This window comes from Eriocheir sinensis, chromosome 32 (genome assembly GCF_024679095.1).
Source record: "Eriocheir sinensis breed Jianghai 21 chromosome 32, ASM2467909v1, whole genome shotgun sequence".
NCBI lineage: Eukaryota > Metazoa > Arthropoda > Malacostraca > Decapoda > Varunidae > Eriocheir > Eriocheir sinensis.
Window position 1 is genome coordinate 17,892,782 of NC_066540.1, and position 27,885 is coordinate 17,920,666.

At 50.0% G+C, this 27,885-nt stretch overlaps 2 protein-coding genes and 1 long non-coding RNA gene across 9 annotated transcripts in view; 1 reads left to right on the top strand and 2 right to left on the bottom strand.

Moving 5' to 3' along the window:
- Positions 1–14,605, top strand: part of LOC127006383 (uncharacterized) — a 31,439-nt gene extending 16,834 nt beyond the window's left edge. For 3 of the 4 annotated variants that reach the window (XM_050876324.1, XM_050876325.1, XM_050876323.1), the window contains exons 7-8: positions 2,326–2,434; positions 12,754–14,605. In XM_050876324.1, the coding sequence (XP_050732281.1) occupies positions 2,326–2,434; positions 12,754–14,018 (1,374 nt within the window). In that variant the 3' untranslated portion in view covers positions 14,019–14,605. Of the gene's footprint in view, positions 1–2,325; positions 2,435–6,379; positions 7,370–12,753 lie in introns of those variants that run through there. The other variant, XM_050876326.1, reaches the window with a different exon arrangement.
- Positions 7,227–7,718, bottom strand: LOC127006386 (uncharacterized). The gene is made up of 3 exons (XR_007759545.1): positions 7,613–7,718; positions 7,413–7,543; positions 7,227–7,337 (listed from the first exon to the last, which is right to left on the bottom strand). It is a non-coding gene; the product is annotated as an uncharacterized LOC127006386 (long non-coding RNA).
- A 4,137-nt stretch (positions 14,606–18,742) lies between the features above and the next one.
- The window catches only part of LOC127006387 (RILP-like protein homolog), a 47,511-nt gene continuing 38,368 nt past the window's right edge, over positions 18,743–27,885 (bottom strand). For 2 of the 4 annotated variants that reach the window (XM_050876335.1, XM_050876333.1), the window contains 3 exons: positions 26,864–26,983; positions 23,462–23,518; positions 18,743–22,890 (listed from right to left, as the gene is read on the bottom strand). In XM_050876335.1, the coding sequence (XP_050732292.1) occupies positions 22,767–22,890; positions 23,462–23,518; positions 26,864–26,983 (301 nt within the window). In that variant the 3' untranslated portion in view covers positions 18,743–22,766. The remainder of the gene's footprint in view (positions 22,891–23,461; positions 23,519–26,863; positions 26,984–27,885) is intronic. The other 2 variants (XM_050876336.1, XM_050876334.1) reach the window with 1 other exon arrangement.

The following is a 27,885-nucleotide window of genomic DNA, read 5'->3' on the forward strand; positions in this document are numbered from 1 at the left end:
GAGGGAAGTAAGGAAGGAAAGGAGGAAAGGAAGGAAGGAAGGAACAGGAGGAATAGAGATGAAGGAAAGGAAGGGACAAACAAAGATGAGGAAGGAAGGAAAGATGAGAGGGAGTGAAGGAAATGAGGGAACTAAGGAAGGAAGGAAGGAACAGGAGGAATGAAGAAGAAGGAAAGGAAGGGACAAACAAAGATGAGGAAGGAAGGAAGGAAAGAAGGGAAGAAAAGAAAGGAGAGGAGGAAGGAAAGGAAGGAAGCAAAGAAGTGTGTCGACCAAGGGAACAATTTTTAAAACCTAAGTATATAATGAGGTTTTGCTGCACACACTAACCCACACATTGCCTCAGTGCTCATCTCCTTCACAATGCCCCTTGAACTGCCCCCAGGTGCACACAGCCACGCACATTTACCACACAGCCACAAAGGGAGGATCACCAACTGGGTCTACATGCCGACTACCAGGTCTTGGATTTGAACCCAGGCCTGTGGATTTGTAGCTAGGCACGCTAACCACTGCACCACGGAGATGTTACAAGAGGAGAGAGAATTGAAGAAGAGGAAGAATTTGAACACTTAGAAGAAGAAGAGAGAGAATTGAAGATGAGGAGGAATTTGAACACTTTGAAGAAGAGGAAGAATTTGAACACTTAGAAGAAGAAGAGAGAGAAATGAAGAGAGGAAGAATTTGAACACCTAGAAGAAGAGGAAGAATTTGAACATTTAGAAGAAGAAGAGAGAGAAATGAAGAGAGGAAGAATTTGAACACCTAGAAGAAGAGGAAGAATTTGAACACTTAGAAGAAGAAGAGAGAGAATTGAAGAAGAGGAGGAATTTGAACACTAAGGAACACTTTTGTCTCCTACCGAAAACACAACTGAGAATGAAGAATAACGAAAAACCCACAACAATTTACATAAGAATTCAAACACTTCATATGTCGAGTGATCAGTGTGTGGGCATGGGTTCCAGTCCCACCGCTACAACCTGGCAATTTTCCACCATCGCCCAGTGTCAGAAGGTTACCCAGATGCTGCCCGGATATTAACTCAACCCAAACTTCAGCGACATCCCTCAAGAGGAGCTCCGGGGGACAGCATGGGCCAGGCAGAGTCACACGTCAAGAGAGCCTACCAGCGCTATACGAGGCACACACACACACACACACACACACACACACACAAAAAAAAAAAAAAAGATAAGAGGCAAGAAATAAGTGCTCGGAAACTCCCATTGAAATACCACCTCCACTTACCAACAAATACCACTTAACCCTTTTATTTCAGTACCTAATGCATTTAAAATCTCTTCTGTATTGTGTATTGCGATTCTTTTTCATTGTAATACGATTGACTTATGTTTGGTGTTCATACGGTCCTGCCCAGCCCTGGTGTTGAGTAGCTTTTGAGAAAGGATTGAATGAAGTTAAGAAGGGATTGGATTGCCTTGAGTGAGCGGATGGTGTGGAAGAGAGAGAGGTGGAATGAGATGTAATGAGATGGGGGAATGATATGCAAGAGAGAGGTGGAGAGGAAGAGAGTTAGGTGGAATGAGATGGAATTTAGAGGTGGAATGAGATGGGAGAATGATGTGTGAGAGAGGTGGAGAGGGATAGATTACAGAGGTGGAAGAAGATAATGTGGAAGAGAGAAAAGTGAATAGAGGTGGATGAAGAAGGATAGAAGGCTGCGGATGATGAGAAACTTGACAAAAAGTGGAAGAAAAGGTGGAATAAGAAGTTAGGTTGATGTGGAAGGTGGAATAGTGGATAGAGACTTAAGTTAGAATGATGTGGAAGAGAGAGAGAGAGAGAGAGAGAGAGAGAGAGAGAGAGAGAGAGAGAGAGAGAGAGAATTTAAAGGTGGAACAGGAAGATAAGACACTGTGGAAGAGAGAAGTGGATGGATGTGGGAGGAAACAAGAGATATAGAGGAAGTGGAAGATGGGAGTAGAAGTGGAGAAAGTGGAGAGGAGGTGGATGATGTGGATGAGAGAGAAGGGGTCAGAAATGATGGATTGAAGTGGAGAAAATGTGGAAGAGGTGGATGAGAGGAAGATGGAGAGGAGGTGGATGAGAAACTAAGAACGGATGAACTGTATAGAGGGAGAGGTTATACATTCCCCCCACAACCCCCCACAACCCCCATCACCCCAACCCCTACCACAACTGTTCCCTTCACCCCCACCTCCACCCCTCTCACCCCCCCTTCAATCACCCCACCACAACCCCTTCCTAACCCCCCACAACCATCCAAACCTCTAATAACCAACCCCCCCTGCAACCATCACCCCTTCCACCACCCCCACTACATCCACCTCCACATTGCAGGGTGGTAGCCAGGAGAGCGGAGGGCCAGCGGATGACACCAGCACCACAGCCACAACCGCCCCAGCCGGCACCAGCGCCACCGACCAGTCACTGCCCCCACACTCCCAGGGTAAGTTGGCACCCCCCTTGGTACTGTGTTAGACCTTAGTGTGTGGTAGGTTAGGTTAGGTTAGGAGAGGTCTTGTCTGTCTGTCTGTCTGTCTGTCTGTCTGTCTGTGTCTACTACTACTACTACTACTACTACTACTACTACTACTACTACTACTACTACTACTACTACAACTACTACCACCACACACAACTTTTCCTATGTTATGCTTCAGCATCTTCTCATTAGGAGGAGAGGAGGAGGAGGAGGAGGAGGAGGAGTTAAGTATTTAAGTAATTTAGTTATTAAGAGAGAGAGAGAGAGAGAGAGAGAGAGAGAGAGAGTATGTGTGGGTGGGTGTGAATGCATGAGAGACTGCACACGCACACACACACACACACACACACACACACACACACACAGATACACACACATAAACATACAAACACACACACAGCAACAACAACAACAACAAAATGAATGCAAATGAATGATCTTAAAAAAACAAACAAACAAAAAAACATTATTCCTTTGTATATGATAATGAGCTGATGATAATGATGATGATGATGATGATGATGGTGATGATGATTGGTATGTATGACGCACTCTTCCTGGGTTGGTCTGTGGATGGGTCTGTGGACTGGGTCTGTCTGTCCGTCTGTCTGTCTGTCTGTCTGTCTGACTGGCTGTTAACCTTCATCATCCGCTTTCATCCGGTGTTTGGACCAGCAAGCAAGCATCCGTCACCCTCACTCCTGACACACACGCTGGCTGTCCGCCTCGCTTGTACTACTACTACTACTACTACTACCACTACTGTTACTACTACTACTACTACTACTATCATGCATTAACTACTGGTCTTGTTGCTTTGATCTTTTTGTTATTGTTATTATTATTATGAGGATTGTTGCCAACCCAAACCTCGCCCCACACACAACCCACTCCAACCCCTCCCCCACCCCACACACCCTTCTCCACCACCACCACCACCCTGTTCAGGCTCTTAGTCCCGGCCTGCGTGGGTCTGGCCGGGCTGTGAGGGCTGGGTGTGTCGTCAGCCCGGGTGGTGCGGCTCACCCGCTGGGTCAGGTTGTTCCAGTTCCTTGGTGTTGGTGTTTTGTTAGTGTTTCCCGTGAGGTGCAGACCAAGGCTGCACGGCTCCCTGGTGGGTGTAGGGCAGCGGTGTTGTGCTGCCCCTGGGGCCTTGAGCACCACGGTGGTGCACACGTCACTGGTCAAGAAGGGTCATGGCTGAACAGCATCACTGGAAGCCACCACACACTCCAGCAGGCTGGGCAGGACACACAGACACAGGCTGCAGGGCACTCACACAGGCTGGTGAAGAGCAGTGTGCCGGGCACAGCCAACCCCTGCTGTGCACAAGCCACGTGGGCACGAGAGTTCTGAGCCAAGCAGCACACAGGAGGCACAGCTGCTGCCACACAACACCAGGACCACTGCCACCAAGAGGCTCAGAGCCTGGCAGTGTGTACACGCCACCTGTTGTTGTTGTTGTTGTTGTTGTTGTTGTTGTTAGTCAGGGCAAGAGTCGGGTTGCTCAGTGGGCACAGTCCTTGACTTTCTGCCAAAGGGTTGGGAGTTCGATCCCGGCTCACGGCAGCTTCCTGTTGAGAGCCAGCGCTGTGTGGCGGCCCAGCGCAGGAACCACACTCCTGGAGCAGCGCCTGGTGCCCGGCAACACCCACGGCTGCCACACACTTCCCACAAGCTTCCCTTGAGATCCAGACACACACACACGGCACAGAGGCTGTGTGTCCTTACCTCACACACCACCACCACCACCACCACCACTACTACTACTACTACTACTACTACTACTACTACTACTACTACTACTACTACTACTACTACTACTATCACTACTACTACTACTACAGCTATGAGCAAAGTTTTCCTGCACCCCACAACCACCACCACCACCACTACCACAACCTTTCATTTCCACTCCTCCTCCTCCTCCTCCTCCTCCTCCTCCTCCTCCTTCTCCTCCTCCTCCACTTGTTCATCATTCAGTTAGAAAGTCAGGTCTCCTCCTCCTCCTCCTTCCTGCCCCCTCCCCCCACTCTTCCTCCTTCACCACACCACCACCACCACACCAGCAGGAGGCTGGCTGCGTCTGGCATGTTGGAGGGTGTTGGGGCACACACACACTGGCACCCCCGCCGCCGCCACCTCCGCTGCTGCTGCTGCACACACCTGGTGCACCGCCAGTGCCTGCTGCTGCTGCTGCTGCTGCTGGTGAGAGTTTTTGGGCGGCACTAATGGTGGGCATTGCTGGCATGTGGACACCACTCACACCTGGCTGGCTGGCTGGCTGGCTGGCTGGCTGCTTCCTTGGCTAACTCACCACCACCACCACCACCACCACTGCCTCTGCGCAGGGCACCACCGCCCACAACACCACCACCACCACCACCACCTGCAGGGCCTGGCTGCTGGCATGATGGGGCAGGGCGGGGCAAGGTGGGGCAGGGTGTGGCAGGGCAGGGCATGGCAGGGCAGGCATGGGGCAGGCACTCACACACACCCTGCTGCTGCTGCTGCTGCTGCTGTTCTTATGCTACTGATGCTGCTGGTTATGACGCTGTGTTACTGTTACTGCCTGGACCACCAGTGGCCCCTCACACTGCTGCTGCTGCTGCTGCTGCTGCTGCTGCCAGCTTACCACCACTACCACTCCTGCTGCTGCTGCTGCTGGTGTCAGCACCACAGCCCTGGGAAGGCTGCCTGCCTGCCTGCATGGCTGGGTGACTGGATGTATGGCTGGCCGCTGGCTGCTGGCCTGACACACACACACAGACACACTGTGGCGGGCGCTAGTAATGGAGGCCTCTACACACAGGCTCGGGGGAGTGGACGCTGCAGCAGCTCAGCCCCTGGTGGGCCTCGGTGCTGCCCGCCCTCACGCGCCACCACCACCACCAGCAGCACCACCAGCACCACCGCCAGCCTCACTTCAGGCCCCCGCCCCTCCACCCCTCCATGGCTCACCTGCCCTCCGTGCGCTCCTCCCTCTCCGGGAGCAGCGGCGGCCCCCTGGGGAACAGCAGGTCGCCGGGGAAGGGGGCGGAGGGCGGCGGGGGTGAGGGCCGGGGCGGGGGGCGCGGGGGCGTGGGCGCCAACAGCAGCCCCCGGCCGGCCCCGCGGCTGCCCCTGGACCACATGTCCCTGGTGGCGGCGCTGGGCAAGGAGGTGTCGCCCCAGATGGTGCAGGCGCTGCAGGCCGTGGCCGCGCGCCGGGAGAGCTTCTCCTCCGCCGCCAAGCTCTACGCCGTCAGCGTCACCACCCTCTGGCGCTACTCCAAGAAGCTCGGCCTGTCCGAGCCCGCTCACAAGTGAGGGGCCGCCCCCACCCCTCCCCCCCACGGCCCCCACACCCCTGACGCCCCCCACCATGTGCTCACCGACAAGCCTTTGCTCACGTCCTGGACAGCGTCGCCGCCGCCGCCGCCGCCGCCAGGACAACCATAACTGCTCACAAATGACAGGCCGTCAAGGCCGCGGCTCAAGTACTGCATGATGTATCCTCTAGGCTATACTACTACTACTACTACTACTACTACTACTACTACCACTATTACTACTACTACTACTACTACTACTACTACTACTACTACTACTACTACAACTACTACTCCACGTCAGGTTGCTCACTCACACACATGTACCGTTTATAGCTTTGACAGGTCAATAAATAAGGTTTTGCAGGTCCTCTGTGTTTGTCTGTCTCCCTTCACGCACGGGGCGGGCTTGGGGGCAGGGACAGGGAGGGGGAAGGCAGGGAGGGAGGGAGGGTGGTCACACTGAGGGGTGGGTGGGGGTCTGGGGCAGGAGGCGGGTGAGGGGTGAGGGGTGTGGGAGGTATAGGGTGCGGGGTGGTGGTGAGGGGGGCAGGAGGTGAGGAGGGAGGCTGACCTCGGCTGTTTTCTCGCCCCGCAGGGTCAGCGGTGTGTCGGTGGGGCGCCCCGGACGCCCCCTCGCTGGAGTCCCTCCTGGCAGGGCCATACAGCCCCCCTGGGCCCCCCACCCCCGCCTCCTCCCCTCCCCCGCACCACCACCACCACCACCATCACCATCACCCCTCCTCCCCGCTCTCCCCCTCCGGGCTGCTGCAGTACCCCATGCCTCCACCGCCCCCCGCTGCCTACTTCCCCAAGGGGGGCTGGGGTGGCGGGGCACCCCAGTTCCGGCGTATGAGCCCCAACATGCTGCTGGCCATCGAGGCGGTGCGCTCCGGCAAGATGGGCTTCACGCAGGCCGGCAAGACCTTCAGTGTCAACGGCCGCACGCTGTGGGTCTACTACCGCAAGCTGGGCTACGAGGTGCACAACACCTTCCGGGGCCGCCGCCACAACAACGCCCCGGCCGCCAAGAACTCCGCCGCCGCTGCCGCCGGGGCCATGGTGCACGCCGCAGGGGGGGTGCCCGCCTCACCCCCGCTAGACCCCTCCACGGCCGACCATCCACCACAGCCACCCCAGCCTCTGCCACAGCCCCAGCCGCTGCCCCCTCAGCCGCCCCCGCCCCAGCACCAGCCCCTTCATCCACAGCAGCAGCCACCCCCGCACCCCCCGCCACTCCCCCAGCCCCATTCGCAGACTGGGGGAGGGGGCGGGGGAGCCACGGTGCCCCTCCCCCTCCTCTCCCCCAAGGAGGAGGTCATACTACCGCCCCCCCACCTCCCTGACCCCCCCAACCCTGCCCTGGGGGAGGCGGGGCCGCTGGAACAGGCGCTTGGCTACCTCCCCTCCCCCCACCACCTCCCCCATCACCCCCACCACCTGCCCCACCACCCGCAGGACCTCCCCCCTGAGGACCTCCAGAGTGAGGACGCCTCCCGGGCCCTTCAGTCCCTCCTGGAGTCCTACAACTTCAGGAGCATGTGGACCAACCCCACCTAGGACACCCCCAACCCCCACACCAACCCCACACAACCCCACCTTGTACTCAACCCTAGAACCTTCAACCCCACCTAGGACACCCCCAACCCCCACACCAACCCCACACAACCCCACCTCATCCTCAACCCTAGAACCTTCAACCCCACCTAGGACACCCCCAACCCCCACACCAACCCCACACAACCCCACCTCATCCTCAACCCTAGAACCTTCAACCCCACCTAGGACACCCCCCACACCAACCCCACACAACCCCACCATGTACTCAAACCTAGAACCTTCAACCCCACCTAGGACAACCCCCACACCAACCCCACACAACCCCACCTCGTACTCAACCCTAGAACCTTCAACCCCATGTAGGACCGCCCACCCCCACACCTCCCCACACAACCCCACCTCATCCTTAACCCTAGAACCTTCAACCCCACCTAGGACAACCCCCACACAACCCCACCTCGTACTCAACCCTAGAACCTTCAACCCCATGTAGGACCCCCCACACCACCCCACCTCATACTCAACCCTAGAACCTTCAACCCCACCTTTGGACACCCCCCTCCCCAACCCCACACCAACCCCACCACAGCCCACACCCCCCCACATAACCCCACTTCATCCATAACCCTAGAACCTTCAACCCTTCCTAGAACAACCCCCAACCTGTCACCTACCCCACCTAGGACAACTCCCCAGCCCCCACAGCACCCCTCACCCCCCTCCTACACCACACTCTCACTCCCTAACCTCAATACTAGATCCTTCACTCCCCTAACCTCATTTCCAAAACCACCACACAACCCCCCAACCCCACGACACCCCCACACTCACCCCCCACCTAGACTAACCCCTTACTCACCCCTTTACCCCCTCACCTAGTCCTCCTTCAACCCCATCTCCAATCTTCCCACAACCTCACACAACCCCACCAAGATCAACCTCTCCCCCCCTCAACCTTACATCCTTCACCTCCTTCTGACCTACCTCTAACCCCCCCTCCACTCACCCCCAACCCCCTCACCCCCATGTCAACCTCAGCCACCCTAACCTCATTTATTTTACCTCACAACTTTGTCAACCCCCAACCTCACCTCACAACCCCTAACCTATCTTCTCAACCTCACCAATCCCTGCTTAGTTTACCTCAACCTCCACAACCTCACTTCACAACTCCCACAACCTCACTGCAAAGCTATTCATATCCCTCCAACCTCACCCACCACTCACTCAACCCTACAACCCCACTTCATATCCCCCTTCAACCCCATTTGCAATTTCCCTCATGCGCATTCCACACAACTCCATTTGATGAACCCCAACTTCAACCCCACCCAACCCCATTTACAGATCCCTAACCCCACCCATACCCCACTCAACCCCAATTACCCAATCCTATACCCCCTGCTAAACATCCCCTCTCCAACCCCCACAACCCCAGGAACTCCTTTACCCTAACCTCAAACCCCACAACCTCAAACCTCAAACCCACAACCTCATAACTTCCACCACCTTCATTTCTACCTCAACATCCCCTCAGAACCTCTATCTCAACCCCTAGCCCTTCCACCCCCACCACAACCCCAGTACTTAGCCTCACCAACTTATGACTAACCTCTTTCTTCAACCCCCCCTGTTCATACTTAGTCTCCTACCTCTAACCCACAACCTCTATGACTAACCTCACCTACCCACCTATCCCCAACCCCACAGTCACAATACTTCAACTCCTACCACAACTCCCACACTCCAACCTCAAATCCATATCAAGCCCGACTCCAGACCCCAACCTCACACCCCAACCAAGTCTTTGGCACCACAACCCCCAACCCCTCATTATCTCCACTCTTGCAACCCCTCAGCCTCTTATACCAACTTCTCAACCTCCTGCTTATAACACCTCAACCCTCACAACCTGCCCCAACCTCTATTAACCATATGACCCCACAACCTCCACACCATTGCTTCCAACCCCAGCCATTCTTATAACTGCACAACCCCACAACCACTAACCCCAACCCCATAGTAACCAACCCCAGCCCCAGAACCTCTACCAAACCCCTTACTCTGACCCCGACCAACCCCAACCACCACTGACTCCCCACAGCCTCTGCCAACTCCACCTAACCTTTACCACCACCCATACCAAGCCCCTCCACCACCACCACCTCAACCCAACCTCACAACCTCCACCAACAACCCCACCTAGCTCCACCCACCCAGCGCCCCGTAACACACACACATTCCCGGTGCAAGTATATAAATGATGTTCCCTAAAAAGAAGAGGAAAATACTGTAGATTAAAAAACGATGGAAAAGACAAAGGGTAAAACTAAAGAGAATTAACAATGGAAGAAAAAGAAAACAAAGAAAAGAATAAATAGAGAAAAATAAACAAACAATGGAGAACAAACAAACAAACTAACTAACATTGTCTGTGATAATCATGGAATCTCGCGAATAAATATTTTGACCTTATTGAGGGGGGGGAAGGGGAGCGACGACCCCCCCACCCCCACCTTAACTCCCCTCAACCTCTCAACCCCCCCTCCACACCCCTCCTTGTTACCATCACCCCCAGTCCCCCCTCTCACCCCCCTTCCACTATCCTGCCCCTTCCTTGTGTCAGTGTGTGTGGGGGGGGTTGGGGTTTGGTGGAGGGGTGGCAGCAGGGGGGTGGGGGTGATTGGGGGGTGTAATATATGACCTCGCGAATTTGAGCTAGCGATGGTGTGTGTGTGTGTGTGCGTGTGTGTGTGTGTAGATATGTTTGTTTCTGTGTGTGTTTTTATCTGCATGTGTGTGTGTGTGTGTGTGTGTGTGTGTGTGTGTGTGTGTGTGTGTGTGTGTGTGTGTGTGTGTGTGTGTGTGTGTGTGTGTGTGTGTGTGTGTGTGTATATAGATGTGCACTTGTATGTTCTTTAATCTCAATCAACCAAACACACACACACACACACACACACACACACACACACACACACACAGTGCCATAGACATTACTGAGAGTGCCAACTTCCAGTATTAGAGAGAGAGAGAGAGAGAGAGAGAGAGAGAGAGAGAGAGAGAGAGAGAGAGAGAGAGAGAGAGAGAGAGAGAGAGAGCTAGTCGTCCTGCTGTGATAGGATTGCTTGTGTGTGTTTGTGTGTGTGTGTGTGTTTATTTAATATCCGAACATTTTATTTCTTATTTATTTTATTTTATTTAGAACTTAAGAACAAAAAATTATATATTAAGAAAACGTTATAATAATTTGATCTTAGTGTTGGGGGCCATATTCAGAGAGAGAGAGAGAGAGAGAGAGAGAGAGAGAGAGAGAGTCCCTTAGTCAGAAATAATATGTATGTGCATCTATATAATTCACACACACACACACACACACACACACACACACACACACACCAGTGCAATATAGGTTGAGAAATATCTTAATTAGTTTATTTATTTATTTATATTATTTAAAACGGAGAGAGAGAGAGAGAGAGAGAGAGAGAGAGAGAGAGAGAGAGAGAGAGAGAGAGAGAGAGAGAGAGAGAGAGAGAGAGAGAGAGAGTATATATTAACACCAAAACTAGTGACTAATGTGCAATATGTGTGTGTGTGTGTGTGTGTGTGTGTGTGTGTGTGTGTGTGTGTTTCTCACGTTTATACTATAGATGACGTAACACTGTGTTGGACTATACGTGTTAGAACATGTTGTGGTGTTTATAGAGAGAGAGAGAGAGAGAGAGAGAGAGAGAGAGAGAGAGAGAGAGAGAGAGAGAGAGAGAGAATATTCCGTCTTGTTTTAATCAGTGTTTTTTTTTTTCAAGTGTTTTAGTTTAAGCACAAAACAATATTTATTAATTTATTGAAAGAAAGAAAGAAAATAAAGAGAAAAAGATAGTTGTAAATAAATATAAAGAGAAAAAGAGAGAAGAATTCCTACTTGAGTTATATATGTTACGATCAATTATTTTTATTATTATTATTATTATTATTGTTGTGATAATTTCTGCCATGTCTGTAATTGCTAGAAATATACGAGAGAAAATGTGGATTATTATTATTACATAGACTACATACACCCCCCCAACACCAGAGAGAGAGAGAGAGAGAGAAACACCAATCTGACCTTGTAAATAGATTAGTTTGTGTTATTTCTCCATCTCTCTCTCTCTCTCTCTCTCTCTCTCTCTCGTGTTGGGGGGTTGAGGGGTGTAGAGGGCGAGAGGAGAGGGGATTGGGGGTTGTAGTTAGAGGGAAGGAAGGGAAAAGGAAGGGGGGTTGGGGATACAGTAGGAGGGGTTCAACAAGGGGGTTCTAGGTACGATGGGTACTTTTGTGGGGTTCTAGGGACTGGGGGTACTCTTAAGGGGTTCTGACTACTGGGGGCAACTCTTGTGGGTTCTAGTGACTCGGTACATTTTTAAGGAAGGTTTGGGTACTGAGGGTACTTTTGGGGGTTGGTTCTACAGGGGGTTCTGGGCACTGGATACTTCTTGTTGGTTCTAGGTACTGGGAAGACTCAAATTGGATTCTATATCAAGGTTCAGCTCTACCAACATCAATCCTTCTCTTTTGGGGTCGAGGCGCGTGCTGTAGAGAGGCCTAAGAACCGATGCTGCCCCCTGGGTACACGGGGGGACTGGTGCAGCCCCCTGGGTACACGTTAGCCCCTGTGTAAGTCCCCCAATGTCCATGGTGATGCCCTGGGATGCGAGGGAGTTGCAGATGATAAGAATAAAGGGGAAAACTTGTGAATGAAGATGGAAGGTTTGAGGAAAAGACGATACGTAAAAAGATGAAAGGGTTGAAAAAATACCAGTTAATAGAACGTTCTTGATGAGGATGAAAAGGGCCTCGAAAAGTAAATGATAATGGGAGAAAAGTAAATGATAATGGGAGAAACTTGTGAATGAAGATGAAGTGATTGAAAAAAAATGCAAATCGGGATGGAGAAATGCGAGAAGACCAAAGGGGCTGTAAAGATAAGCAAATAATAGATGTCGTAAAACTTAATGATGTAAGGGGTGAAAAAAACATCTTGTAATGGCGTGAGGGAGTGGCGGCGAGTCCAGCGGGCACGGCTCAGCAGCTTGGCGCCTCCACCCGCTGTGTTGCTGGAGGAAGTGTTAGAAAGCGGTGTTGCTCGCCTTGTACTTTTGTTAAGGGACCGAGGGAAGACAAGCCCCCTCCCGCCCCTTCCCCCCTCCCCCGTGGCAAGGAGAAGGGAGTGTGGGGGCGTCAGCAGCATCGGCGGGGGTGGTATGTGGGCGGGCGTGGCTCGTGGCTGTGAGGGGTCGTGGCGGCGCCGTGTGTGTGTGTGTGTGTGTGTTATGCTGTGTTGTGTTGTGTTGCTGTGCGCCGTTCCTCTGTCTTGGTGTGTGTGTGTGTGTGTGTGTCCAACACTGTCCTCACCCTCCCCTCCCCCCCCAGGCCGCAACAAGCGCGGGGTGTTGCAGCGGCAGCAGGGCATCATCCGCGATGGTGGCGGCGGCGGCGGCGTGGTGGTGGAGGAGAAGGGCTTGGTCGAGGTGAAGGGCGAATCCAAGGCAGAGTTGGGCCTGGGCCTAGGCCTGAGCGTGCCCTGCAGCGTGGGGGAGCTGATCGTGCCGGACACGGTGGTGGTGACGGGCGGCACGGTGACGCTGACCACCGCGCCGCCCGCGGCCACGCTGCTACAGGTGCCGACCACGCTGATGGTGGCGGGGCGCGAGGCGGGCCTGGCGGGGCTGCCTAAGCAGCACTCCCACCCCACGCCCCTGCTGCACCCCGCCACGCCTCCAGCCATGGCCAAGCAGCTCTCGCATCCCGAGGCGCGCGGCCCCCCCACTCACGTGGGGCCCCCCGCCATAGCCCGCCAGCGCTCGCACCCCTCCGTGCTGACGCACACCCCGCCACCCCCGGCCCTGGAGCGGCTGGCCCCCCAGAGCACACACGCCACGGCGGCCACGGGCGGGGGCGCCGCTCCGCCCTCCGGCCAGCATCTGCAGGTCATCCCCTACCCCGTGTTGTTGAAACAGCAGCGGTCGGCCCCCGGGGGCGGCGCACCCAGCGCCGCCGCCACGCTGCGTCCCATCCAGCCCAAGCCGCTTAGCACCGCCGCTGAGGCCGCCACCCTGGAGGTGCCGGTCAAGAAGGATCTGCCGCTCATCCGTCTCACGCCCTCTGAGGACAGCGGCGGCACCTGCGGCGGCGGGTACGGAGGCGGCGGGCCGCGCTCCCTGCCGCGCGCCGCCAGCGAGGAGCCGGCCCTGACGCGGCACCCCGCCGAGCACACGCAGGAGCTGCTGTCGGCGGGCGCCTCGGTGCTGGTGCAGAGCGTGTCACAGGACTCGGGTCTGGAGGCGGGGCCGCCAGCGTCGGCCTCGGCGGCGGCGGCTGCGGCGGCCACGGCGCGGCTGAGCCCCGGCGCGCCCCTCTCGGCCCTGACTCTGGGCGGGGCGGGCGTGCGCGCCGCCTCGTCCCCCGGCCACTGTCCGGTGCTGCGCGGCGGCCCCGCGCTGGGCTGCAACTTCTGCTGGAACAGCACGGACCCGCAGGGCCGTGTGCTGCGCCGCAAGACCAAGTACCACTGCCCGGAGTGCCGCACCAACCTGTGCATCGTGCCGTGCTTCCACGAGTACCACCGCCAGATAGAGCGCGCCCAGGACGCCGACAAGCAGATCAGCAAGATACTCACCAAGACGGGATCCCTCTAGGCGGCCCCCCCGCCCCCCCTCACCCCGGCACACAGGGGCACCCCGTCCTTCACCAAGCAATACTGAGCCGTGTGTGCGTGTGTGTGTACGCCTTCTGTGTGCACCTCTCACCCCGTGTGCGTGAACTGACCATGTGCACCTCATAGAAAGACTCGTATGTGCACCTCTCTAGATGTCTTCACCCGCGTACACACACACACACACACACACACACACAGGGGAGTCGCCAGTGTGTGTGTACATAACAAACACTTACACGCGTCCACATGAACGTTTCAGGCGCCGTGTGTGCGTATTTCCAAGTGAACGCCGCGTGTGCACATAAACTGACTGGATTGTGTACGTCAAGTGGCGTGTAGGTATCGCTAAGAACAGCCTTGTGTGTACGTATAGGTAAGGAAAAGCCGCTGTGTACGTATGTACGTATGTGTGTATGTTTTGTAAGCTGTTCCTCATTGTCTTGCTTGGTTCAGTCACTGTGTGTGTGTGTGTGTGTGTGTGCTTCTCTGATCATTAGTTATTATTATTATTAATATTTTCATCAGAGAGAGAGAGAGAGAGAGAGAGAGAGAGAGAGAGAGAGAGAGTTCCTAACACCAGTGACTAACACTTATTCATAACTTTAGTGTGTCAGTAATCTTTAGTTTCCTTGTAATTACTTCAGTTAGAATAATTGTATCTGATGATCAACGTTTATTATTATTATTATCATTATTATTATCATTACTTTTTATCTTTGTTGTCATTACCATTACTGTAATTTTGTAATCGGTCGTGTAAGTACTCCATAATAAAAGATAAAAGAAATTATACATACTTTTTACCCCGTGGACAGAACATAATAGTAATAATAATGATAATAATAATAATAATAATAATAATAATAATTTGGATGCCAATCTGTGTATCATTGCAACTACTACCAATATTACTACAACTAACCCATTACTATTTCTACTAGCCTACTACTACTACTACTACTACTACTACTACTACGACGACGACCACCACCACTACTACTACTACTACTACCACCACTACTACGACCACCACCACTACCACTATTAGCCTACCACTACTACTACTACTACTACTACTACTACTGGTGCCGTTACTATTAATTTCCCATTCATCTCCCTTTCCTCTTCCCATTTTCCTCCTCTTCCTCTTCCCTTTCCTTAAAATAACACAAAGGAGACAATATTCAAAACCACACACGTCAAAAAACAAACACCCATAAATGTATCTCCCTAAAACAATAAAAAAGAACAAAACAAACCAATTCTAAACTAAAAACAACAACAAAAACAAGATTCTTACAGGTACCGAACATGGAGGCTTCAGGAGGGTGACAGGATGCTGGAGAGGAAGGTAAATATGTGTGTTTTCAAGTGTTTTTCAGGTGTGTGGACTTACCCAGGTGTGCAGGAAGGCTCATTAACACGTGTGGAGGGCAGGTGTGGGCTCAGGTGTGTGGGGGAGCCGTGGGAAGGTGAGATAATAGGAAAGATATAAGGTAAATGTGTTTTCAGGTGTGTGGACTAAACCAGGTGTACAGAAGGGCTCATTAACACGTGTGGAGGGCAGGTGTGGGTTCAGGTGTGTGTGTGTGTGACCCGTGGGAAGATGATAGAATAGATAAGGTATAAGGTAGATATGTTTTCAGGTGTGTGGACTAAACCACGTGTGCAGGAAGGCTCATTAACACGTGTGGGGGGCAGGTGTGGGCTCAGGTGTGTGTGTGAGCTGTAGGAAGATGATAGAATAGATAAGGTGTAAGGCGTTTCATTTTGGGAAGAACGTGAATAGCAATAGTTTTGTTTTCAGGTGTTTCCCAGATGTGTGGACTTAACCAGGTGTGCAGGAAGGATCATTAACACGTGTGGAGGGCAGGTGTGTATGGGAGCAGTGGGCAGATGATGGAATTGACAAGGTGTAAGGCGTTTCATTTTAGCAAGAGACGATCGAGTGCCCCGGACAGGTGTACACGGCGACAGCTCCCTCTGACAGGCTTGTGAGAGGCTGTGAGAAGGCTGAAGGATGGAGAGGCAGCTGCTAGGGTCTGTAATATTAGCGCAGAGATGTTAAAAGCCGGAGGTGAAGCCATGATCATACCTGCGTGGTGTCTGGACTATCTCGTGTGGCCCTTTCACGCTAATAACTGTATTAATCATGCATATAACGTTTGTAAATCATAGTTATCATCGGGGAAATTTAATTGTTGATCTGTTTTTTTGAATGGGAAGGGTGAATTAGGGTTATTAGAAGGGATGTGCCAGTCTGGTGCCATTTCTCGATCCCTGACTGGAAAGGGGCCTGGTTGTCCATATCTCAGGACCGTAATCTCTATGGGTACTAAGGGAGCTACAGCCCATCCCTCAAGGTACTCTATATCGGCCTGAAAATACCCCTATAAGTGTTTATTCTCAAAATTTTCCGTCACCTGCGCATGCTCGCGTATGTACGGAGCTCGCGACCCTCTTCATGAATATATCTTGATCCTGATTATAATGTGCAGGGCACCAATCAGCATAACACACATATTTGTGTTGGCAATAAGATACATGATGCCCTCTAGCCCCCCCCCCCCCCTCCTCCTAAAAAGAAAAATCTGCCAAAATTACGAGCCTGATCTACTACTACTACTACTACTACTACTACTACTACTACTACTACGACGACGACGACGACGACGACGACGACGACGACGACGACCACCACCACCACTACCACTACTATTAGCCTACTACTACTACTACTACTACTACTACTACTACTACTACTACTACTACTACTGTTGCCGTTACTATTATTTTCCCATTCATCTCCCTTTCCTCTTCCCATTTTCCTCCTCTTCCTCTTCCCTTTTGACTTAGTGCATCGTGAGGCACATTATGTAAGGCACATCATAGCTTCCGGAGAAACTTCATAATATTGATGTAAAAAGTTTGAGCGCCGCCTTGCACGTGGCACTCTGGCAGCGGGTCATCAGGGCTAGGCTAAGGAGACTTGGTTAGGCGCGCTGCATTGATGTCTCTGGCGGCGGGGTAGGCGACGGTAACCTACATGTTCCCTAGTGTGACCGACATTATAGTGATCTTAATAAAAGGCGGGTATTGGAAACGAAGCCTCGTGTATTAAAGAGCGTTAACACTCCTTGTGGATGTCATCGCCGGGTGAGCCACGGGGCGCTGTGAGGCTGTGAGCTCCAGCGTGAAGGCCCCCCACTATTTCCCCCCACACTCTCTCGAAGACACCTAAATAGATAGATAGACAGAGAATAGATGTGTGGCGACCTTAATATTAAAACATCCCTCATCCCTACACCCCCCTACTCTCTCGAAGACACCTAGATAAATAGATGATATTAATTCAAACATCCCTCATCCCTATTACCCCCCCACTCTCTCTCTCTCTAGATAGATAGATAGATAGATATGTGGCGACCTTAATACTTAAACAACACCAATTATAACTGTACATGGCGCTTTCCTTTCTCCATCATTTTCCAGGTGCAATGAGTCTCAGGTGAGCAGGACAGTTTTTAATTAAGACTCAAATACATAATGATATACGTACACGGGATATGTATAGGTGTGTGTGTGTGTGTGTGTGTGTGTGTGTGTGTGTGGTTATAATTAGGTTTCAAATACATAATAATATACATACACGGGTTATAATATGTATGTGTATGTATATATGTTCGTGTGTAGGCCTAAGGGGAAGGAATGGTTAGGCAAGGGATGAAAAATAGGGAGAGAGGGGGATAGGGGAGGATATGTATTGGGGGGCGGGAGAAAGGGGGGATGTGTGTAGGGGGGTGAGAGGTGAAGGATTGAGATGGGGAGTAATTGGTCATGTGGGGGCTGCAGGGGTGAAAGTTTGGGGGGTGGGGTGGGGGTGATATTTTGGGGGAGAGGTTGGGGGTAGTTTGGCATCATCATCATCATCATCATTAGTACTCAAGCACTAATAGAGGGGTGGGGGTAGCATTGGCACAAGTAGAAGTGTGTGTGTGTGTGTGTGTGTGTGTGTGTGTGTGTGAAGGGTAAGGGGGGTACACATACATTTAGTACAAATTTAAATGCCCACACACACACACACACACACACACACACACACACACATACACAGATTGACACTAATGCTTCAAGGGGGAGGGGTGTGGGGTGGTGGGGGTTGAAAAAGGGGGGTTGAGGGGGTGATAGGTGGTGAAAAAGGGGGGTTATGAAGGATTGGGGAGATAAAAGAGAGGGGGGGGGGTGAAGGGGGTAGGGGGCTGTGTTGGGGTGTGGGGGGGATAGTTATAGAGGGGGGTTAGAGATGGGAGGTGAGGTGGTGGAGGTTCTGTTAGGGGGTGAAGAGGGGTGTTAAGGTGGGGTGATAGTTGAAAGAATGAGGTTAGGAGGGGGGGATGAGAAGGGGGGGATGTGGGGTGGGGTGTGGGGGGTGTTGAGGTGGGGTGATAGTTGAAAGAATGAGGTTTGGAGAGGGGGGTTGAGAGGGTGGGGTGAGGGGTGAGTTGGGGTTGTGTGGGGTGACAGGGTATTGGTGTTGAGGGGTGAGGGGTGTGTTGGGGTGAGGGGGGGGTGGGGGGGTAGTTAGCTCAAAATATTATAGAAGATACCTAATACTTTTTTTTTCTTTAATTGTTTTTTCTATATCTTTCACTTTCTCTCTTTTTTTTCTTTAATATTTTCCTTTTTAATGGACGTGATCTAAGGTTTATCTCTCTCTCTCTCTCTCTCTCTCTCTCTCTCTCTCTCTCTCTCTCTCTCTCTCTCTCTCTCTAACAAAGACAAGACAATATTAAAGCAAGAAAGACATTAAAGCTATTTCTAATACTTTCTCTCTCTCTCTCTCTCTCTCTCTCTCTCTCTCTCTCTCTCTCTCTCTCTCTCTAACACAAAACTATATAATAAATTTTCTATGTAATTATTCATTTTTCTAACTAATAATAACATTGAAACTGACCTATTATTATTATTATTATTATTATTATTATTATTATTATTATTATTATTATTATTATTATTTTTCTATTTTTTTTTCTAGTATAGTTTGTTTGGCACTAACCTTGCTCTCTCTCTCTCTCTCTAATCTCTCTCTCTAATCTCACTTTCTCTATTCTCTCTCTCTAATACTTATCAAGATCACAACTTGTTAGAAAATTCTATTATTATTATTATTATTATTATTATTATTATTAGATTAAATGGTCCGAGAAGTGTGTGTGTGTGTGTGTGTGTGTGTGTGTGTGTGTGTGTGTGTGTGTGTGTGTTTAGGAAGCACATTGAAAGTACACATACATACATACATACATGCACATAGACAAGGAGAGAGATACGCACACACACCACACACACATACACACACACACACATACACACACACATGTACGCTAATCTAATATATCCTAATTAAAGCTTTTTATGTGGATTTAGTTAAAGAAATTTGATGGCAGGTTAACTCTCTCTCTCTCTCTCTCTCTCTCTCTCTCTCTCTCTCTCTCTCTCTCTCTCTCTCTCTCTCTCTCTCTCTCTCTCTCTCTCTCTCTCTCTCTCTCTCTCTCTCTCTCTCTCTCTCTCTCTCTCTCTTTAAAAATGGATATGGCATTCATGATTGTCTCTGTTGTGTGTGTGTGTGTGTGTGTGTGTGTGAGTGTGTGTGTGTGTGTGTGTGTGTGTGTGTACGCACATGGGTGGTTCTGTGGTTGTTTTGTTGCACTGGTTTCACACACACACACACACACACACACACACACACACACCTGCTAGTATGTACACAAAGCAATACACACATGTAGGTATGAATGCGCACACAGAGAGAGAAACCGTGTATGTGTGTGTGTGTGTGTGTGTGTGTGTATATATGTGTATGTATGTATGTATGTATGTTTTAAGTTTATACATAACAATCTCTAGTCTTCTCTCTCTCTCTCTCTCTCTCTCTCTCTCTCTCTCTCTCTCTCTCTCTCTCTCTCTCTCTCTCTCTCTCTCTCTCTCTCTTCTCTCTTCTCTCTCTCTCTCTCTCTCTCTCTCCTTGATAATAATAATAATAATCTTTACATAATAATTCGTCTAAAAATTCACAAAATATAACTCATCTATTGAACCTATGTAATCTACCTATCACCTCCTCCTCCTCCTCCTCCTCCTCCTTGTCGCTAGGCCTACAAAGCTAACACAGACACACAGACACAGACAAACACACAGACTAAAGCCAGTGTCACAAAGGGTTCGTTTTTCCTGGCTCCGCTCGGCACTCCTCCTCCCCTCTGAGCATCTCCCGGCACTCTCGTAAAGAAGGGCAATATAAGCATACTAGTGCCCGTGGTGCAGTGGGTAGTGTGCCTAGCTATATTTCTGTGGGCCTGGGTTTGAATCCTGCCCTGGGCATTCGGCATGGAGGCCACCCAGCTGTTCATCCTTTTTCCAGTAGTGTGGACCTTCATGGCCACGAGAAGGGGAGCGTGTGGTGAGCCAGGCGAGCCAGATCAGCTGGAGGGGTTCTGGATTTTGAAAAACTTACATTTCTGGTGCATTTCCTGCTGTCAAAACAAAACACTGGAACTTTTCATCCCAGTTTCTCATTTTGACTTTTCAGAAAGTGGACCTTTTAGTAGATGGGGGGTCGTCCGACGCCCCTGACCCTCCCCTGAATAATAGTATTGTGGACATAATCACGGTTGGTGAATTATACTAATTATAATTGCCGGGAGAAGAGAGAGGCACAGACTGGCCCTGGAGAGTGTGTGGAGATGCTCAGGGTGGGATATGAGGGCCGAGGGATGCTGGGAGGAGGGAGGTGGCGGGATGCTGCTGGCTCAGTGGTACAAACGCTTTGGTTACGGAGTCTAGCGATTTTTTGTTTAATCATTTCGTTTATACTTTGTCTTAGGTTCATTTTTATTTTGTTTTTTTTTCTTGTTTTCTTTCTCATTAGCCTCAAATAAGTGGAGTTATCTCTCTCTTTCTCTCTCTCTTATTCTCTTTTATTCTCTCTCTCTCTCTCTCTCTCTCTCTCTCTCTCTCTCTCTCTCTCTCTCTCTCTCTCTCTCTCTCCCCAATAAATTCAAGCACCTCACTTTTTACTCTTTCTCTCCATTTTCTCCTCCTCCTCCTCTTCCTCCTCCTCCTCCTCCTCCTCCTCGTTAAAGCATAATATATAAAATTCTTCCTAATACTAATGCTAATACTCTTCCTCTTCTCCTTCCTCCTCCTCCTCCTCCTCCTCCTCTAAATATTTTATACATATATTCTTTCAAATGTATGTAAGTGTGTGTGTGTGTGTGTGTGTGCGTGTGTGTGTGTGTAGACATAGAAAAAAACGTACAGACACACACACACACACACACACATTCAGTAAAACATCTTTGAGAATAATACAACTTGTGTGTGTGTTTATGTGTGTGTGTGTGGATCAAACACACACACACACACAGACGCACACAGGGCAATACGCACATGAGAATACGTACACACATACATAAAGCCAATAAATCTGTCTTGGACTTAACAAACGGGGACAAACGGACAAACGCACGCACAAACACAGAATTATAATGCAAAAAAAAAGCGAGAATTTCGAACGGAGAATTTATATGATGTTGAGTTAGTGATGTTTGATATTTTTTTTGTTGTTAATATATACTGCGATAATTTGTTTGTTTGTTTGTTTGTGTGTGTGTGTGTGTATTTAAGGTCGCACAAACGGACGCACACACACACACACACACAAACGTAAACAAGGGTGATTTTTAGCAACGTTTTTCTTCTTCTTTTTCTTCTTCGATCTCTCTTCCTCCTCCTCCTCCTCCTCCTCTTCAAATTTCTTCTTTTTTTCTTCTTCTTCTTCTTCTTCATCTTCTTCTTCTTCTTCTTCTTCTTCTTCTACCACAATTTATTCTTCAGTGGTAGTAGTAGTAGTAGTAGTAGTAGTAGTAGGGAGAGACAGTTATGGGTGGAGGGAAAGGGTGGAGGAGGAGGAGGAGGAGGAGGAGGAGGAAAAAGGTGGAGGGAGGGAGGGAAGAAACAGGAGGGGATATTTTGACACATAAGAATATACTTTTTTTTTCTTCCAGTGTGGGGGTGAGGGTCAGGGGGTGGGTGGGGGGGTGAGGGCTGGAGGGGGCTTGAAGGGGGGTCAGGGGGCAGGGGTCAATCATCATCATCATCATCAGTACTACCAGCCCATTCATAAATAAAGGCCTTTCCCAATGTCCTCTTCCTAACCCTTTCCCTACCCCAAATTCAGCCCTTTCTCTAATCAACATACAGATCTTTCAAAAAACCCAAATGTAGGCTTATTTAGTCCTTTCTGTAGCCCCTTTCAGCCCTTGCTCTTCCCAAAATTTAGCCCTTTCTATACAACCAATACAGATCTTTCAATACCCCAAAATATAGGCCTCTAGCCCTTTCCGTAGCCTCAAATTTAGCCCCCTCTGTACCCCAAATAAATATCTCTCAGTAATCTAAATATAGCCCCCTCTAGCCCCCTTTCAGCCTCTTCTCTTCCCAAAATTTAGCCCTTTCTGTAGTCCATATATAACTAGCCCCCAAATATAGCCTTTCAGACCCTTACTCTTCCCAAAATTTAGCCCTTTCTGTTGCCCATATATAACTAGCCCCCAAATATAGTCTTTCAGCCCATTTCTAGTCTCCAATAGCCCCCTTCAGCCCCCTTTCTAGCCCCCTCTCAGCCCCCGTTCAGCCCCTAGCACCAGCCACACTGGACCCAGGGCAACGTTCAGGGTCGCGTCAGCCCCAGGAGATGCTTCTTTGGGGAGGTGGAGGGGCGGGGCGGGGCGGCTCCTGGGGAGGTGGTCGACGGGGCGCCTCCCATCCCTTCGTCCCCGAACAGGCGCCGGAAACTGTAGGGGGGAGAGAAGGTGGGAGGGTTAGTGTGGGGTGTAAGGGGGAGGGGGGAGGGGGTGTTGAAAGGCTGTTTAATTATATATATTTCAAGATTATTATTATTATTATTATTATTATTATTATTATTATTATTAGTAGTAGTAGTAGTAGTACACACACACAGAAACGCACATAGACAAGGCTATACGCACACGACTTAGAACATTAGTAATAACACAAGCGCAAGTACACACACACACACACACACACACACACACACACACACACACACACACACACACACACACACACACACGGTCTGGTTAGCTAGTAAGATTAGGCGAAGATTGAAGTAGTGGTAGTAGTAGTAGTAGTAGTAGTAGTAGTAGTAGTAGTAGAAGTAGTTAAAGCAAACACAATAAATAAAATAAAATAAAGGTAAATAATAATGATAATACAAAGAAAGCAAACAAACAAACGAACAAACAAAACAAACCTAAAAATAAACATAAATAATAATAATAATAAATAATAATAATAATAGAATAAATAAAAAAGGAGATAGAGAAAGAGAAAATAATCAAATACCTGCGAGCGGCCACAGGTGAGAGGGACTCGTTAAGGTGTGGGGTCAGGCGGCTTAACCTGAGAGAGAGAGAGAGAGAGAGAGAGAGAGAGAGAGAGAGAGAGAGAGAGAGAGAGAGAGAGAGAGAGAATGAACAGGATTAGAATAAGTTTTGAAAGATAATGAGAGAGAGAGAGAGAGAGAGAGAGAGAGAGAGAGAGAGAGAGAGAGAGAGAGAGTAAGTATAGTAGTAGTAGAAATAGTCATAATTTTCACGCACACACACACACACACACACACACACACACACACACACACACACACACACACACACACACTGTCTCTCTCTCTCTCTCTCTCTCTCTCTCTCTCTCTCTCTCTCTCTCTCTCTCCTACCATCAATCCTCCTCCGTCACTTCCTCCCCAACGGCGGGTGTCTCCTCCCCAACCTTTCCTCCTCCTCCTCCTCCTCCTCCTCTTCCCCACTTTCCTCCCCATCTTCCTCCCCACCGCAGACGCATCCTCCTCCTCCCCACCAACCTGAAGCTGCAACCAGGGGAGAACGTGTTGGGGAAGGGTGGGGAAATGGGGAAGTGGGGGGTAGTGGGGAGGGGAGAGGGGGGAGTGTATTTGTATAAGGTATAGAAGAATGGGGAGAGCAGTGATGGGGTCTTTCCTGAATCTATAGTAAGGGTTCAGAACTGACGTACCGTAGAAGCTTGATTTAGCGGAACAATTTAATTCTGCGCGATCAAGTGTTAGGGGCTGACCGGGGGGCTGAGAGGGGGCTGAAGGGGCCAATGGAGACTGGGAAGAACATAAGAACATAAGAACGTAGGAGTCTGCAAGAGGCTGGTTGGCGGAGACCTGTACAAGGCAGCTCCTTTGAACCTAAGCTCCCATGTATCTAACCCCTCCTAATATTGCTGTCCATGAATCTACCTAATCTATTTTTTAATGTGACTATTGTATTGGCACTCACTGCATGACTGGTAAGCCTATTCCACTCATCCTCCACCCTGATAGTAACCAGTTTTTGTCTATGTCCCTGTTGAATCTGAATTTATCCAGTTTAAACCCATTACTTCGTGTCCTACCCGGTTCTCTTACCTACAAAACCTTATGAATGTCTCCCTTATTAAAGCCCTTCATCCATTTATAAACCTCGATCATGTCTCCACGCACCCTTCGCCTTTCTAGAGAATGCAAGTTTAACTGTTTGAGTCTTTCCTCGTATGGCAAGTTTCTCAACCCCTGAATCATCTTAGTCATCCTCCTCTGCAGCGATTCTAACATTTTGATATCCATTCTATAGTAGGGTGACCAGAACTGAACCACATAATCAAGATGAGGTCTAACTAATGCTAAATATAGTTTGAGGAAGACTTCGGCGCTTCTGTTGCTTACACTCCTTGAAATAAATCCCAGTACCCTGTTTGCTCGATTTCTAGCTTGAATGCATTGTGCCCTTGGACGGAGATCAGAGCTCACTAAGACCCCTAAATCCCTCTCACACCCAGACCTGTTTACGGGAGTGTCATTTAAGCAATAGTTATGAGAGGGGTTGTTCCTACCTACACTCAGAAAAAGGAAAGGGGCTGAGAGGTTATATTTGGGGGCTAAAGAGTTACATATGGACCACAGTAAAGAAAGCAGAGGCCATTGTGTGAGGTGTTTCGGGCTGTGGGGGTCGGGAAAACGCATTCTCTCAATTTAGCGGAAAGTTCAATTCAGCGGACTGGTGCTTGGTGGAATCCGCTCACTACATCAAGCTTCTACAGTAAGTCAAGGGTTCTATCAATCTATTTACACAATCACTATCACATGCTAAATCACTATTGAATTATCTATGTGACTGTCTAATTATTTACATCATCTAAATACATATACATAACTATCTATAATCTCCATCATTATAGGGAAGGGGGGGGGGTAGGGGGAGGTGGGCCATGCATCAAAAATTATACTAAATGAAAAAAATGTCATTATTATTATTATTATTATTACTACATATATTTATTTATTGATTTATTTAATTCATGCAAGTTAGTGTTTTTTTATGAGTTGAATAGAAATTATTTTATGTGCTACAGAAATAAATATTGGAGTTAGTTGTTTAGATGTTAAGGAAGGAAGAGGAGGAGGAGGTGAATGAGGGGGAGGGAAGGAGGAAGAGGAGGAGGAGGAGGAGGAGGAGGGGTGAATGAGGGGGAAGGGAAGGAGGAAGAGGAGGAGGAGGAGGAGGAGGGGGGGTGAATGAGGGGGAAGGGAAGGAGGAAGAGGAGGAGGAGGAGGAGGAGGATTGTAATGGGTGAATGGGGTAGTAAGGGAAGGAGGAAGAGTAGGAGGAGGAGGAGGAGGAGTGGGGGTGAATGAAGGGGAAGGGAAGGAGGAAGAGGAGGAGGAGGATATATGTAACCCCACCCACAATCCCATCCACAGCACCCCTCCAACCCCTACTTTGAACTCCCCCAACACCCCACTGCAACCCCCTCTTCAACCAGATGACAACCCCAATCCTTGAACCTACAGCTAAAACTCCACCCCCTCAGTCCCCCTACAACCCCAGAACAAGGTAACCCAACCCAACCCCCTACATATAACCCTCCACACAAGCACAGGACAACTTATCACCCCTCCCAAACACAACCCCTCACAATCTAACCCCTTCCACAACCTCCTCAACACAGCACAAACCAGCTCCATAATATATTTCTCAGACAACAACCCTCAACCTCTTCCACAACCTCATAACCTAACACATACCCATACACAACCCCACAACCCCATCTCAGCCTTCCCTATAACCTCCCCCACACAAACACACAACCCTGTCAACACAACACAACCCAGCCCCATAATATAGTTCTCAGACAACAACCCCAACCTCTCAACCCCTCAACCTCTTCCACAACCTCACAACCCCATCTCAGCCTTCCCTATATCCTCCCCCACACAAACACACAACCCCCACAACACAACACAACCCAGCCCCCCAACCTCTTAACTCCTCAACTTCTTCCACAACCTCACAAACTCATCTCAGCCTCCCCTATAACCTCCCCCAAGACAAACATACAACCCCCACAACCCCTTACAGCACCCCAACCCCAGACAACAAACACAGTCAAATAACACAGCCTCTCCAACTCAACACAACCCCATCTCAGCCTCCCTTATAACCTCCCCCGAGACAAACCCCCTCCCCCCCACAAGCCCTTACAGCCTTCCCAACCCCAGACAACAAACACAAGTCACATAACACAGCTTCCCCCCCCACCCCCTGCCCAACCCAACCCCTGACCAACCCCATCCTCCCCAACTCCAAACTCAATCCCAGTACTCGTAACTCAAACACAGCCCCCCTTGCAGCTTTCCCAATCCACCCCCTCTGCCCCCCACAACCCCATCACCCCCATACTCACAACTTCCGAATGCCACTCTCCTCCTTCTTCCATGGGGCATCATCAGGTTCATAGGGGAGGGGTCCTTGAACCGGGGCATCCTCCAGCTCCTCCTCCTCATCCTCCTCGTCCCCAACTTCCCTGCAACGGTGGGGAGGGGAAGTGTTAGTGGGGGTGATGGTGGGGGGAGAAGGTAGTGCTGGGGAGGGAGAGGAGGGAGGGGAGTGTGGTTGTGGTATCTTGGGGAAGGCTTGAGGTGGATTGTGGAAGGTTAGAGCTGGTTGGGGTGATGTTGGGGAAGGTTGGGAAGGATTTGGGATTGCTTTTAGGGTTGTTGGGGAAAGTTATTGTGTGTTTGGGAAGGCTTCGGAGGTGTTTAGGAGGATTGGGGTATGTTGGGGTTGAGTTGGGGATTCTTTTGGGGTTGTTGGGAAGGGTAATGTCCGTTGGGGAAGGTTAGGGTGGGTTAGGGAGTGGTACTGTGGATTGGGGAAGGTTGGGGTGGGTTAGGGAGTGGTATTGTGGATTGGGGAAGGTTGGGGTGGGTTAGGGAGGATTGGGAACACTTGGGGTTGGTTGGGGAAAGTTGAGGTGGTTGGGGATGAGGTTGGGGTTGAAGATTGTAGGAAGGGGGTTGTATGTATGTATGTGTGTGTGTGTGTGTGTGTGTGTGTGTGTGTGTGTGTGTGTGTGTGTATTACCTGTTGAAAGTCACATCTGTTGTTTGTTTACCTTGTTTGTTTACCTTGTTTGTTTGTTTACTCTTCCTTGTTTACCATCATTCACTGTTGTTGTTTGTCCTGTTGCTTCATCTGTTTACTATCAACTACATTACCTTACCTTCCTGTTGTTTACCTGGTCTGTCAATCTCTGTCTGTCTGTCTACCTGTTGTTTACCTGGTCTGTCAATCTGTCTGTCTGTCTACCTGTTGTTTACCTGGTCTGTCAATCTGTCTGTCTGTCTACCTGTTGTTTACCTGGTCTGTCAATCTGTCTACTGTCTACCTGTTGTTTACCTGGTCTGTCAATCTGTCTGTCTGTCT